A 16,330-nucleotide genomic window follows, 5' to 3' on the forward strand; every position below is an offset into this window, starting at 1 on the left:
ATAATTCCTCTAAAATAAAAGATAAGATCCCACGAAATTATAATCTTGCTATTATCTGAGGGTCTCAACAAGTCTCTTTCATTCCTCTTAATCTAATTTTCCTATGATCTCTAGTCTGAAACTTCTTAAACTGTGAGTTGCAACCCCATATGGGGTCTCATAACTGAAAATGGGGGTTGCTAAACTGATTTATTATCAGTAAATGTTTGATTTGTACATCTTTTTTATATATCTATATACCCAGGGTCTCGTAAAAGTTTCTCAGGAGAAAAGGGAAAAAGTTTAAAAGTCCTGTTCTAGTTGTTCCTTTTTCATTTCCCTCTATCTGTTATTAGCAAATCTTCATTAGACCCCACGCCAAATGCCTCTTCATTTGAATAAATACTGTTTTCCTAATGCTAAGTCTTTTCTGGCTGCCTCTTACCATTAGCCCCATCCTTGCTAGAGGAAACTCAACAATTAAGGTAATGCATATGAAAAACTGCAAACCTTAAAGCTCTATACAAATGATGACAATATTATCATTATTTGTCTCTCCTCAGAGAAAAGGAGAAAGGATGGAACTTGAATTCCATCTGACTCATATAAATAGGGCTTATTAATAATATAATCCCAAAGGATAATCAAGAAAGCAGACAGAGAAAATCAGGCCTAAAAAACTATTCAAATGGACTCCCCAAGTGCTATCCAACATCTAAGGCTACTACTAAATTTTACATGGTAATTTTCCAGGTGAATAGTTCTCCAAAGAGTTGAGAGGGGAGGGGAGGTCTTTGACTCAGAAAAACAAAAACAAAAACAAAACTTTCACAATATATGTGACCATGAGCAAGTCACTTAAAACTCCCTGGGCCTGAGTTCCCTCATCTGTAAATGGAGAGGGTAGGACTAGATGGTCTCAGAGGTCCCTTCTACCTCCATGATCCAATGACCATGGCTCTTGTAAGAGTCAGGTCAAATTATTTTTTTTCTGTATTTGGCTCAACTTTCCACCACAAATATGCTATCTTTCCTTCTGTGCTCCAAATTTCTTTCTTGGGAACCTGGGAAGAAAAATGTCAGAGAAGGCATTCCTGCTCATTACCATGAATGACGCCGTGTCCAGAATCGCTGTACACAAAGTTACATTCCGGAGAGGCCGGGACACCTGAGTACTTTTCCTCCCCTGAGCCCAAAAGGGTACATGAAGTAAGAAACATGACAACAGGGCCACAGATGATTCCATCTCCTCCTTTCCTTTTCTCCCCCCGACAAAATACAAGCGGCAAACGGATGGTGCAAAGTGAGGGAAGGCTGAAGTCGAGCTTCAGCCGTTGGTCCCAGCACAGTGAGGCTGGGAGCATTAAGTGTCTGCATCGCTCTATTCTGGTTATTTCCCTCATTCCCTGGGAAAGATTCCAGTTAGGAAGGATCTGGGTTGCTTGAAGGACTATCTGGCTGCGGCTGATCTGGATAGTAAAGTGTCTGATGGATCAATGCTCGGACAGCAGTGAGGTCATCAGGATCTAGGGGCAAAGAAAAGAAGGATAGGAAGCTGCTGGATTCCTGGGAAACCCGGCCTGCTGGCTTGCCATTGCCTACTTTCCTGAGGACTCACCCACGCCCAGTTCCTGTAGCAGGCCCCGGTACTCGGGCTCAGCCTCCAGAACCTTCACCAGATTGGTGGACTCCATCCGCTCGAGCAGCACATCCCAATAGATGTAAATCTTTTGGTTGAAAGTCACATACACTAAGCAGGGACTGTTTTGACCTCCTTTGCAGGCATATAGGCCTGAGGGTAGAGGATAAAGAAAGAAAAGTTTAATGGAGCAAAAAAATAAAACCACCTGGGCTACTGCTGAAACCAGCTTATTATAAAGCATTTGAACCAGATTGGCAGATGTTTCCTTGTCCAGACTTGGCAGCAACAAATAGACCAACTTAAAAAAAAGTGGTTTTCAAAGCCTTTTCTCATTTAGATGACGGCACCTGAGTAGACTAGACACAGAAGCCACACAATCAGCAACTCCCAGGATGCACTTACATAGCCAAGTTCTACTGTAGAGTTAGCCCCTTCCTGGGAAGGTATCTTTTCTTCTTCTTCTTCTTTTTTTTTTTTTTTTGGCTGAGGCAATCAGGGTTATGTGACTTGCCCAGGGTCACACAGCCAGGAAGTATTAAGTGTCTGAGGCCAGATTTGAACTCAGGTCCTCCTGACTTCAGGGCCGGTACTCTATCCTCTGAGCCACCCAGCTGCCCCCTAATTATATTTTGTAAATGAGAGCTTGTCTGCCAAAGCCTGCCTGCATGGAGGCAAGAAGGAAAACATGTGGCGTATAGGACAGTAAAGGAGAGGCAGGGAAGCTGACCTGCACAAAAGGCGCGGACATTCTCATCCACCTGGAAGCGAGCCACCGATCGGTTGTGATCGATAATGTATGTCTGCCCATCCCAGGCACACGCCACCACTTCCTCACTTCCATTGCCCTAAAAGGAGTCGGGATGATAAGAATGTAGGAATGGGAAGGAATCTCTTTGAGGGTTAGAAACAACTGAAGTGAGTCTCAGCCATCACCTTTAGAAAATAAACACTGCAGAAGATGGAAAACAAGAATTCCAGAAAGCAAATCAAGGCTTCCCCTTTCCCCCCACTCCCTAAAGTTGGGAGAAATATCTCTATTCTGGGAAGAGTAGCATATGTGAAAAAAAATCCAGTACATATTGAAACTAGGCCCACACTACAATGTCTCTTTTTGCCCCATGATCTCAACAGCATTACTAATTTTGAAAACTATCAAAGTAATACAAATTTAAGGCAAATATAGATCGCTAGGATGTGAGGGCTGTTTTAAATTCACTTCCAAATGATCTGTCTAAATTTTAAGTGAATGATGCTATTTTCTTTCAATGCAGACTTGGCTAACACAGTTTAGTGAGGATGGTGCAAATTTAGTGGCAGTACAAAAATGTCCAATTTGCCATTGGCCCCCAGAAAAGGAGAAGGGCTACCTCTGCAACCAATCTTCTACTTACTGTAACATCCAATTTTTCTAGAGCAAAAAGTTGGTGATCCACCTGCACTGACCACAGCAGCTTGTCTGCCCCCTCCATGAGCTTTAGAGTTCCTGCAGAGGGAAAAAGAAATACAAGGAGGTTCAGCTCTGAGGCCGACGGACTCCTCTCCTAGTCCATCCCAGAGAACTCACCGTCAAGGGTGCAAAGGGCAAAGAGACTCGAGCCACTATTCTCGTTGCTTCGACCTGTGAGGAATAAAAAGATAAGGGAATCAAGGAGGTACATAAGGAGGATGACAGTAAGAACAAAGCTGGGAGGATGAAGCTGAAGGGAGATGACTGGGCATGGGAGGAGCAGTGGAAGGAACAGGGGGGTAGGGGAGGAAAGGGGGGGAAAGCAGAGCTGAAGAGCCATCAGCCATGTAGCCAAAGGGGCAGCCTTCCTCACCATGTCTGATGTTGCCAATGAGGTGGGTGGAGACGTTCTTATTGTGGATACGGCCAGATGTCTGGTGCAGGATGACATCCCGGATAGCAGTGGTCTCTCTGTGGGTAAAGGAGGATACAACTCAGTGGAGAGGCAGCAGAGTCTAGCGGAAAGAAAACTGGACTTAGAGAATGGGGAGCCCTGGGAGCAAATCCTGCTTCAGACACTTTCAGTGTCTGTATGAAGATGGGTAAGTCACTTAACCTCTCGACTCTCAGTTTCCTCATCTGTAAAATGGGAAGTGAATTCCTGAACAGTCACAGGGCTGTTGCAAAAATCAAATTAACTTCCAACTGTAATTGTTAGTAAGTCAAAGGAACTGACTTCCCAAAGGAACCTGAGACAGCCTGAAGTCTCTATAATGAGTACCCTTGTCTCAGGGATTACAGGATATGCTACATATTCATTCCCTACACCAAGTAAGCAGAGATGAGGGAAATGAGGCTGTCTTCGTTCTTTCTTCCAGATAGTGCAAAAATAGAAACCAAAGCTCCCCGAGTCCTTGAATGGTTCATATCATGTATCACAGGCACATTAGGTTGTGCCTAATTATGCTAAGCCCTTCTCTAAGGGGCTCCTGCCCTCAGGAACCCTCCTCATCACAACTTGTTATCCCTGAGTCCATCTTGCTTCCCTGTGCTAATTCTACTCCACCAAACACACACACACACACACTCTACTGGCGGCTCTTACCTGTTGCTCTCTTCAGGGACAGGGAGAGATCCCTTGTTCCAGGTACACAGGAGGATTGCATAAGCACAGCCTGGCTGGGACACCATCAGTTCAGGGGTCCCCTGAGGTCCCAGAGTCACTGAAAGATTGTCTACCTGTATCGAGGAGAGGTGGCTTAATGTAGAATTGGGAGAGTGAGAATTTTGGCAAGGAAAGAAATGGTATTCTGCATGCAGTAGGGGGAAAAGGCAATATAGAAGGATGCTGAGCAGACCATGAAGTATTCCGGAGTTCCCAAAGTTATCATATTAAATTATCCTCTCTTTGTGGCCTTTTCCTAAATGCTTCTGCTTCCCATTAGTAATTCACCACAAGACCTTGATCTTTCTGATGTCTGCTATCAGGACTCCTCTCCTGCCTCATCCTTCAACCCATCAAACCTTTTCTATTTTGTCCTGCCCCACTCTGCCCTGATGCCTGGTCTCCATGCCACGCGCTCACCTGTCCCTCCAGTAGCCATTTCTTAAGTGATACCAGCTGTCCAGTCACATGGTCCATGCCATCACTGGCATCCTCCCATCGGAAGGCCCTCACCACACGGTCTGTGTAGCCAACCACCAGCTCGCAGCGCCCATCTCCATCTGTGAAGACAGACATTAGGGAGGTCTAGAACTCCAATTATTCTCACTGGTCTTAGCCATACTTGCTCTCCCCACTACTGTTCCCCTCCTCCATTTGATGTCCATACTGTGATCTGTTCTATAACACATTCACCTTGATACTTCTTACCAATTTATCTACTCAGTCTTTAATTCCAACCTACAATAACGTGAATCAAAAACAGTCTGGATCTAGCTCTTGTTTTCCTGTACCCCCAAACACCCTCTTATCCAACTTTATTTCTTCTCTTCTCGTCTATTCTTTCCCTGTCTCCCTCAATTTTCTTCTACACTAGCATGATTTCTCCCCTATAACTGCCTACTCAAGATGCATACCACCTTCACAGACAAGGTTCTCCTCATGAGAAATGATCTCCCGGTACTCATTCCTCTAAGAGGGGTCTTCCTGACCATCCTGCCCTTTCTCTTCCTCTACCGGGGATCTGACCCTCGCTCTACCCAGCGGGTGCCTGAAAAGCCACGGAGGCCCACCAATATCACTGATCAGCATGACTTTGGTGTTGGCAGGGATGTGCTGCTTGAACACTGGTCGATGCTCCTCGCCCGCCGGTGCCTCATGGTGCCCAGAGCTATCTGCAATCTTGGCAGGCATCAGGTCAAACAGGTGAAACCAGCCCTCAGCACTCACTGCCACAACCAAGTTCTGAGAGAAACAAGGGACACGTGAGAAACCCTGGCAACTGGAGAAGAATAAAGCAATAAGAGAGGCTGGTGGTGTCGCGGTTTATGGGACAGAGCCCTAAAGGAGGGCCGGGTCAGAGTCATTGCTTTCGGTGGGCTTGGGAGGAATGAGAACCATAATGTCTTCAGGCATCCAATCAGACTGCTTACCTTTCCCTTGTTACAGATGTCTCCTACCCCAACACAAGTAAGCTGCAAGATAAAAGAGAAGATGGTCCAGAGAGCCACCAGCTGCTAAGGAAACATCAATTTACCTGATCCCTCTGGGATGAACTAGGGAGGAGGGAAAGCTTTAATATTTATCATTCCCTGAGAACTGTCCATATGCATATTCTGCATACACAGACATGCTACTGAGATACAGGCCAGGTCAGCACAAAGAAGCTGAAAAGAATTGTGGCAACAAGAGCCGACACAGTCTAATTAAGCTCTCCTGATATCAAAAGCTTCCTATGCTCAGGGCGGTCCATGCCCCGAGGAAGCTTACGTTCTAATGGGGGAGCACAACCCACAAAGAGGCAGCCGATCACTTGGGCAGATCCTCAGGTGGCTCTGAAGGAGGCCAAGGATTCTAAGGGGCAGGGCTGACCTGAATCTATTTCAGAAAAGAGTCTGGTGTGTCCTTAAGTGCAATAAGCAATATGGCTTCCTGGCTCTCCAGACTGATCAGACTCATCTAAGTCTATGCTCCAGGCCCAACAACTTCCTTACCCCTGCCCATACCAAGTCTTATAAAAGTCAAGAATAGAGGTGACAATTTGCCCCTCTTGGAACCCCTTCGAGGGAAATACTGACCATTCCCTGGCAGGAACAGGTGATCCAAGGCCGGGTGTCATCATTCTTGTACACTGACAGCTTCCCACCAGTGTCCCCCACCACCAGCTCATTCAGCTTCAGAGAGAAAAGAAGAACGTCACTGGGGATGGAGAATAATTATCCTCACAAATTTTTCACTTTGACTCAGCCCCAAGGAAATCCTAGAACTCCCACTGAATGTTGTTAAACTATGTTCTTAGGACGCCCATCAACTGGGGAATCGTTAAACAAGTTATGGTGTATGGGTGTGATGGAATACTGCTGTGCTGAAAGAAATGATAAGCAGGTACATTTTAGAAAAACACAGAAAGATTTGCATGAAACAATAAAGAATACAATGAGCAGAACCAAGAGAATGCTGTATACACCAACAACAATACTGCTAAAAGAATAACTATGAACAACTGTTATTCTAAGTATTATATAAATACTCAAATTGACTATAAAGGACCTATGAAGAAAGATGTTATCCATCTCCAGAGAAAGAATTAATAAAAAAAAAATTAATAAAGTTTTAATTTTTTTTATTATCATCATAGTTTGTTGGTTAATATGCTAATAAAATAGAATGTTGGTTAATAATACAAGGTCTCAAGTCTTTCCTCATTCCAATCCACTCTTTATTCAGCTACCAATGTGATTTTTCTAAAGTGCAAGCCAGACCACATCATCTCTCCATACAATAAGCTCTAGAGGCTTCCTCTTTCCTTTCCTAACCTAGACCATTCTTACCTTTCCAGGCTTTTTATACCTCACTCCCCAGCACATACTCTTCAATTCAATGGCTCAGGCCTTCTGGCTATTTGTTCCACGGATAAGACACTCCATGTCTCTGCTCCAGGCTTTTTTTCTGGTAATCCTTCCAGACTGGAATATTCTTCCTCCTAAACTCTGCCTACAGGCTTCTTTGTTTTCTTTAAGTTTCAACTAAAATTCCATCTTTTACAGGAAATCTTTTCAAACGTCTCTTAATTCTAGCGCCTTCTGTTTATTTCTTATTTATCCTGTACTTTACTTTGTATGTATTTGTCTATATATTGTCCTTTCCATTAGATTGTAAGCTTCTTTAGAGCAGGAAATGTCTTTTGCTTTTTGTGTGTGTGTGTGTGTGTTTTTGTATTCCCATCACTAAGTATCTGGCACACAATAGGCATTTAATCACTATTGACTGACTGATCATAATCATTATTATTCTTTAAAATTTTATTTATTTATTAATTTTGCTAAGGCAACTGGGGTTAAGTGACTTGTCCAGGGTCACATAGCTAGGAAATGTTAAGTAACTGAGGCTAGATTTGAACTTGGGTCCATTGGACTTCAGAGCTGGTGCTCTATCCACTGCACCAACTAACTAACCCCAGTCATTATTTTTTTAAAGCTTTAATTTTCAAAACATATGCATTGATAGTTTTCAATATTCAGCCTTATGTTCCAAATTTTTTTTCTCCCTCCTTGCCCACCTCTTCTCCTAAATGGCAAATAATCCAATATATGTTCTAAATATATTTCCACAATTGTGCTGCATAAGAAAAATCAGATCAAAAAGGAAAAAAAAATGAAAAAGAAAACAAAAAATGAGCAAATAACAACAACAAAAAAGGGGAAAATACTATTCTGTGATCCATATTCATTCCTCATAGATGACTGTCTCTATCACAAGTCTATTGGAACTGGCCTGAATCATTTCACTGCTGAAAAGAACCACTTTCATCACAGTTGATCATCATATGATCTTGTTGCTGTGTACAATGTCCTCTTGGTTCTACTCACTTCACTCAGCATCAGCTCATGTAAGTCTCTCCAGGCCTCTATGAAATCATCCTGCTGACCATTCCTTACAGAACAATATTCCATAACATTCACATACCATAACTTATTCAGCCATTCTCCCACTGATGAGCATCCACTCAGTTTCCAGTTTTTGCCATTACAAAAAGGGCTGCCACAGACATTTTTGCACATGTGGGTCCCTTTCCCTCTTTTAAGATCTCTTTGGAATATAAGCCCAGTAGAAACTTCTGGGTCAAAGGATAACTTTTTGAGTATAATTCCAAATTCCTCTCCAGAATGGTTGGATCCATTCACACTTCCACCAACAATGTATCAGTGTCCCAGTTTTCCTATTGGTCACTGTGTAATGGTACCTCAGTTTCTTAATATGCATTTCTCTGATCAATAGTGATAATCATTACTTTAAAAGCACTACTGAGCACCTACTTGAATGTTTTAATTAAAGAAATGGAACCACCTGAGTCTCGCAAAGTCTCCTTTACTTTCTCCAGTATATATATGTTGGATGCCAGGAACGGGGAGACAATCTGTCCTCCTCCAGTTCTAGAATTCAGTGCCCCTACCTCTTTACAGTGCCCCTAGCTTCATCCACAATTCTTAGAATGTGATTTTCAACTTCAGTTCTAGATATGAAGCTTCGAAGAGATCAACTCCAGAACTCCTGTCCAATCAGGCAAGCAGAGAAAAGAAACAAGTAGGTACCGGCAAAGACCGGGCAATATAAGGAAGGACAGGCTACTCTCCACACCTACTCTGGCAAAGACTGAAGAAGAACCAGGGAGACTTCTTTGTGACCAGGAGAGGGAACCGAAGAGGGTCATTTTCCAACCCACTTCTCACAGAAAGCCAAAAGGCTGGGGATGGAGGTGGGGGAGCTGGGCAAGGACAAGAAGCAGCTGTGGATCCACTGTGGACAAAGCCTGCAGGTCACAGTGGGGAGGGAGGAGCAGAAGCGGGAAGCAGCTGTGTCATTCTGACTCCAAAATGAGGTCATGCATCCAGGACGGACCTCAGAGCAGCATCTTGAATTCGGATCAGAGACCTGGCTGGAGGCCACAGATGAATAAGGAGACACTGCTCTTCCTTGGCTTTGAAGCTGCACGGCCTTCTAGCTCTACGACTGGGGCTATCGTTCGCTGCTGTTTACTGGAGTCTGAACAATCTGTATCAGTATCACCCAGACCCAAAATAGGGTTGGAGCTGGCAAAGCGCAGACTGGGAGGGCTGCAATTAAATTTCATTGCAGATCTGACCCTTTAGGGAATGCTGAAAGTTTACAGCTGTCTGGCTTAACTAAGTTCCTTGAAGAACACAATTCTAAATAGCTGGAAAAAGCAGCAGGAGGACCATAGAATATAGATCTGGACCAATAAAAGGCCTGAGATTTTCTCCTAAATTATGCAAGAGACCAGCCTAAATCAAAGTCATGATTCAGGAAATAAGGTTCAAGAGAATTTGGAAATGAAAATAATTTTTAAAGTACTTTTTAAAAAAAAGTCTCTTGCTTGTTCTTTTAATCTGTCTGTCATTTTATATTTTTGCACATACTCATCTATTTCGCTTGCCATAAAAATAATATTTGTTGCTTGAATTTATAACTGAAAGTAATCCTAAATTTCAGCTAGAGGCTAGTAAAAAACAAATATGTAACATATTTTCCAAATCAAATTCACAAATGCTCTTAAATCTTTGAAATCATGGTAGACTTCTGCTACATATCATAATGAATGCTGAAATACAAATTTTAAATAAAAATATTAACAAAGAGGCTACAGCAATATATCACAAAGATTGCATGCTATTAACAGAGTGGAAATATACTCAGAACTCAGAGTCGGTTCAAAATTAGGAAAACAACAAACAGATTATGCTAATAACAAGAATAGTAAAAATTATATATTAATAAGTACAGAAAAACTTTTTGACAAAATTCAAGACCAACTTTATTAAAAATACTAAAAAGAAATGGATCTTTCTTTAGTATGTTAAATAGTAACTATATAAAAGCAAAAGACAACATTATATATAAGTATTTGCTAGAGACTTTTCCAGTATGATCAGGATCAAAGCAAGGATGTCTATTGTTACCATTGTTATTTGATATAGTACTAGAAATGCTAAATATAGCAATTAGAAAAGAAAAACATTGAGGGAACACATAAAGACAAAGAGAAATTATCAACTTTCAGAGATGGTGTAATGTTGAACTCAGCAAGCTAGAGAGTCAACTAAAAGTTAAATGAAACAATAACTTTAGCAAAATTGGATATTTAAAAATTCCCATACCCCTGCAGCAATTATTTCTATTATAAAGAAAATCCAGCAGAAATAAATGAAAAGAGAAATTTCAATCAAAGTATTTCTGATGGTTTAGTGGATACAGCACTGACCTTGAAGTCAAGAGAACCTGAGTTCAAATTCAGCCTCAGACATCCTGGGGAAGTCATTTAACCCCAATTGCCTCTCACAAAAAAACAAAATATTTATAGAATGTATGAAATATCTGGAAGTCTACAAAACAAACTTCACAGAAATAAAGACAGAGCTAAATAATTGGAGAAATCTCCATTGTTCATGGTTAGGCTGAGCCAATAAAAATGACAATATTGTCTAAATTAATTTACTTATTTAATGCCATATCAAACTAATAAGGGTTTATTTTATTAAAGTAAAACTAGTTAGAACAAAATGTATCTGGCAGGACAAGAGGTAAAGCATTTCAAAGAGAATAACAAAAAAAAGTAAGAAGACTACCTATATCAGATCTCAACCTATAATATAAAATCATAATCAATAATGGGATTTAGTAGAGCTGAAAACTGAGAAGTCAATCAGTAGAGCATATTAGGCATATCATATACAGAAGCAAATGAATGTAGTAGCTAATGTTCTATAAAACCAAAAACCTTAGCTACTAGGTTAAATACTTATCAACAAAAACTGTTGGGAAAACTGGAAAGCAGTCTAGCAGAAATTAAGTTTAGCAGAACACCTCCCACCATATAATGAAATAAGCTCCAAATGGATACACGAGTTAAATATAAAAAGTCAATTCAAATGGCCCTCTGGAACAGAGGAAAGGAAGAGACACTTGTAGAAATTTTGAAGATGTGAAAAATAAACAATTGAATGGTCCTTTATTAAATGCTACAAAGTGTAAGGTACTAAACCCTATAAAGACAGACCAAAAAACAACAACAAAAAAAACACATCAAACTTCAACTCCCCCCCAACAGTCCCACTTTCAAGGAGTTCACGGTCTAGTAGGGAAGATGTAAAAAAGAAATGCACAAACAAGGTTTTATAGGACAAATTGGAGTAATAGATTGAAAGAAAGCACTAGCATTAAGCAGGGGAGGCCTTCTTGAGAAGGTAGGATTTTATTGGGACGTGAAGGAAGTCAAGAAAGTCAGAACACAAAGAGGAGGGAGAGCATTCCAGACATGGGAACAACAAGTAAAAATATCCTAAGTTGGGATACGAAAAATCTTGTTGGGGAACAGCCAGGAGGTCAGTGTCACTGATTACAGAGCACTTTGTCGGTGATAAGGTGTAGTAAACTTATCTAGGTGAATCAGTGAATAAAGTGCTGGACCTGGAAGCAAGAACTCATCTTTCTGAGTTCCAATCTGGCCTCAGACACTTGCTAGATGTATGACCTTGGTGGGCAAGTCACTTAACTCTGTTTGCCTCAGTTTCTTCATCTTCCTCATCTTTCCTCATCTAAATGAGCTGGAGAAGGAAATGACAAAATACTCCAGGGTCTTTGCCAAAACACAAAGAGCCCAGAAGGGATGGCTTAGAGTTGGACACTACTGAAAATGACTGAAAGATAACAAAAGGTGTTAGAAGACTAAAAAATTTGGAAGGGGCCAGATTGTGAAGGGCTTTGATCATCAAAGAAAAGATTTTATTTTTGATCCTGAGATGACAGAAAACCATTGGAGTTTACCAAATTGGGGATGACATGATTGGATCTGTGCTTTAGGAAAATCACTTTGGCAGGTGAGTGGAGATGAACTTATAGCAGACAGATCAACCAGCAGGTTATTGCAACATCCAGATCTATTCCAGGGAGATCCATTCTGGAGGTTTGGGGAGGAGGAACCATACATTTACTAGAGATGTTATAAAAGATAAAATTGATAGCATTTAGCCACAGCTTGGACATGTCCTCCACAATAAGAGGAAGAGGCTTGGAGCAAAAGATAATTAAATTAGGTTGAGTTTTGTTATGTTGGGTGTAAGAAGACTATATTGTAGTCCAAAGGTTAAAGCTGGATAACCAGTTCTGAGAATCATCAGTTATAGCCAAAGGAAAACATGTTTCAAATCACTAATAATTTAGAGTGTTGCAAATTAAAGTGACTTTGAGATTCCATCTCAAAACTATCAGGTTGGCATCAACGACAAAAACGGAAAATAAGACATTTTGGCAGGACTATGGAAAAAATACACATTAATTAATGCTTTATTGTCAGAGCTGTGATTTGTTCCAGCTATTCTAGAGAGCATTTTCAAACTATGTCCAAAAAATTACTAAATTATATACATATTCTAAGATTCACTGTTATCACTATTAGATCTATATAATAATGAGATTTTATTTAAAGAGGAAAAAGACTAAATGCTCAAAGATTTTATAGCAGCTCTTTCTGTGGTGGCAAAAGACTGAGGACTAAAGAAATCCCTATGAATTGGGAAATATCTGAACAAACTATAGCATATGAAAATGATGGAATGTTATTATTGTGTTATAAGAAATGATGAGTTTAGGAGAAACCTGAGGAAAAGACCTGAAGGAAATAACACAAATAAATTGAGCAGAACCAAGAGAACAATTTATATAATTACAACAATAAATGTTAAATAAATATTGCCTAACTGAGCAAAGAGAAAGGCACGAGCATGTTATTTGAGGGAGTCTTCCAATTTGGGCTGGATCATAGAATGGGTTTCCAATCAGGAAGCCAGAAATAGGACCTGTACTCTCTAGCTGGGCTGGCCCTTAAAAGTCACACAACATTGGAGAAGGGGAAAGCTTTGAAAATTTGGCACAAAATCCCAAAAACCTCTTCAGTGTTGACAAACAACTTTGAAAAATGTAAGCAAAGCAGAATAGGATATACATTTTTGGACATGAGCAATATGGGAATTAGTTTTGTTTGATTACTTTACAAGGATTTTCCTTTTCAATTCTGGGGAAGGAGGATCACAGGAAGAAGAGAACACAAGAAAAGCCAGAGGGAATCATATATTAGTAGGGCAAGTTTGAAAATTACATAATTGAATTTATTATAGAGTTTTAAAGAAAAGCAAGCAAGCTTTACATAACACACTCACAGTTTCACATAGTCACCCCCTATTATACAACATATAATGGGAATGCTCTTTCATTTGGTGTTTGTTTAGTTCAGAATAAAAATAAATAAATACAGAAAAAAAATACTATCCACAGTATTGCTTCTACAGCTGATTCCTTTTTGCCAAGATCATCAGTGTATGTGTGTATGGGAAAGTGGGGAGGGACAGTGGGGGAAGAGATGGAGGGAAAAAGGTACATTTTGTGTCTGGCACCCTCAAGTGGTGAACAGGTCCCTAAGTAGGGAGTTCACTCAATTATTCTTCCCTCCTTCATTGAGATCAAATTCCCAGGGGATCTCAGGATGCAGCCTTTCATTGCCCTCTTATGCCAGTGAGGATAGCAGATAAAAAAGTGGGTTCAAAGTCTTTTCTGATTTCTTCAGATGTATACCTTCATTATTTGCCCTCTGACAGAACTGACTGGTACAATCACCTCTGAGTTTCTCTAAGACATCAACTCTAATATTAACATGATTTATCACAAATCGTATCATTATAAAATATAAATAAATTTAATATAATGTACAAACATAAACAGAAGCAACAGAGGAAAAGCCATGAGCTATAGTTTATTAAAGATTTTAAAAAACAATGGCAATTGAAACAACCTCTTACGAGGAAAACAAATTAACAACACTGAAGAGGTTTTTGGGAATTTGCGCCAAATTTTCAAAGCTTTCCCCTTCTCCAATATTGTGACTTTTAAGGGCCGGCCCAGCTAGAGAGTACAGGTCCTATTTCTGGCTTCCTGATTGGAAGCCCATTCTATGATCCAGCCCAAATTGGAAGACTCCCTCAAATAGCATGCTCATGCCTTTCTCTTTGCTCAGTTAGGCAATATTTATTGAACATTTATTCTATACTAGGCAGTGTTTTAAGATGAGGTTATAAAGTAAGGCAAAAACACGGGCCCTCCCCTGAGCTCATATTCGAACAGAGAAAGGTAACAGGCAAACAGCTACGCATGTATGGTCCAATATAACAAAGATGTAATTTCAAAGGGAGGGCAAGAAGGGTGGGGGAATGGGAAAGGGGACAAGAAAGACCTCTTGTAGAAAGATTTCAGCTGGGTCTCAAAAGAAGTCTAAGGCTAAGGGAGAGAGAAGAGGGATAATTCCTCCTTTGTTGTTGTCCAAATGTGTGACCCCATTTGGAGTTTTTTTAAGCAAAGATACTGTAGTGGTTTGGCATTTCCTTCTCCGGATCATTTTACAAATGAGGAAACTGAATCGAATAGGGTGAAGTGACTTGCCCAGGGGGGCACAGCGAGTAAGTGTCCGAGGCCACATTTTTGACCTCAGGAAAGTGTCACCTAGCTACTGCTTTAGATCACATAGGTAATAAGAAACGGAATCAGAATTTAAACGCAGGACTTCTTCCACCACAAAAAATGCCTTTCAAATTCTTTGAGGCCATGAATAATAACAGCTAGAGTCTATGTATGTATACTACAAAGCCCTTCATAATATTATCTCATTAGCCAGTAAACTTCCTGAGGACAGGCCCAACTCCAGGTCTTCCATTACTCTTATCCCTGCCTTCTATGGACCCAATTTAAATGCTGCTTCTTCCAGGAAGTCTTCCTGGATTCTCCAGGCTCCTTTACTTATGATTGTTATTCACGTACTATGTATTTGCATATTTGTATTCCATATTTACGTTAACATATTATATATTAGATTTACTTGTTCATAAATTACATTTCCGTATTTGTACGTTTACATATCTATTACGTGTTATATTTACGTATTATGATACGTATAATAATTATATTATGTATTATCCCTCTCCTCGTCTGGAAGCAAGAGTTCCTATTTCGTTTACAGACATCATAATAAACGTCATTAAGGTCCTACTGAAGGTAGAGATAAAGTAGGCAAAAAGGGCCGCAGTAGAGAGGAGGGGGACAACTGGCTGCAACCCCAATTTAACCACTTCCGGCTTATAAAACCCACTTGAGGCGCAGGGAGCATGCGCATAGCTTTCCTATCGGGCTTCCCTTCCCCCTCCCGCTCTGCACGTCACGCGGTTGTCTGCTTCCTTCGTGGCGCGCATGCGCCATGACGTACCGCATCGTTGTCGACGTCGCCGAGGCAAATCGCATGCGGAAAGAGGCTTCCGCCGAATTCCAGAGTTACTCGCTGCACGTAGCTAACTGATCGCATCGCGCTATCTGGGGCCGAGAGCTCCAGGTACCCTCCTCTCAGTCCTTGCACTCTCCTTCCACCGTCCAGCGGAGCGGAAGTCGTCTGGTGGGGAGCGGGGTGGGGTGGGCACGGGCGGCTTACGTCAGCACTTCGTTCTCTGCTCTTTTTCCACCATAGAGAATGGGGAGCTCTAGGCATTCGAGGCCTCCCAGCTCTATGGCTGCTCCGGCGAGGGGTGGGCTTTTCTGTGGACTGGAGTCACGAGGCTTGTCTGATGCCTGGCGCCTTCGGTTCATTGGCTGCGAGACTCCGCACGTCACTCGCCGCCCACGGACCGTTTCCAACAAACAATAATTGACATTCATATAGCTCTTGAAGGTTTTCAAAGTGGTTAATGTGCATCATCATACCTCTTGTCCGCTGGCACTAACTAAGCACCCATGGATATCTTAAAGTCAAAATGTTTAAAACTGACTTTTGAAATTAACTACATATTAACGGATGGGAAATGTCTTATTGATATGGAAGTCGTCTCTGAAATAACTATTGTTTACAGTTAGATTATAGAAATTAGTCATAGAATGAAGGTCAAAATATCAAGTAGAATAAACACTAGAAGATAGGGCATGCAATTCAAAATTCCCAAACTTGTGTATCTCATTGATGTTAACAATAATAATAAAAACAATAAAAATAATA

The 16,330-nt window shown here is 41.0% G+C and overlaps 1 protein-coding gene across 2 annotated transcripts; it reads right to left on the reverse strand.

Moving 5' to 3' along the window:
- Positions 1-1,216: 1,216 nt before the first annotated feature.
- On the reverse strand, positions 1,217-16,330 carry ITFG2 (integrin alpha FG-GAP repeat containing 2). 2 transcript variants are annotated; one of them, XM_052000473.1, is made up of 12 exons: positions 15,554-16,324; positions 6,309-6,404; positions 5,664-5,705; positions 5,304-5,475; positions 4,654-4,793; positions 4,174-4,307; positions 3,442-3,539; positions 3,186-3,239; positions 3,013-3,104; positions 2,349-2,466; positions 1,598-1,771; positions 1,217-1,505 (listed from the first exon to the last, which is right to left on the reverse strand). In XM_052000473.1, exons 1-12 carry the CDS (start codon positions 15,827-15,829, stop codon positions 1,402-1,404), a joined length of 1,500 nt encoding a protein of 499 aa, XP_051856433.1. In that variant the 5' UTR covers positions 15,830-16,324; the 3' UTR covers positions 1,217-1,401. The 2 variants fall into 2 exon arrangements, with proteins under 2 accessions (XP_051856433.1, XP_051856431.1); XM_052000471.1 differs by lacking the exon at positions 1,217-1,505 and having other exon boundaries at positions 1,708-2,466; positions 15,554-16,330.

The sequence above is a fragment of the Antechinus flavipes genome, chromosome 5, assembly GCF_016432865.1.
Source record: "Antechinus flavipes isolate AdamAnt ecotype Samford, QLD, Australia chromosome 5, AdamAnt_v2, whole genome shotgun sequence".
NCBI lineage: Eukaryota > Metazoa > Chordata > Mammalia > Dasyuromorphia > Dasyuridae > Antechinus > Antechinus flavipes.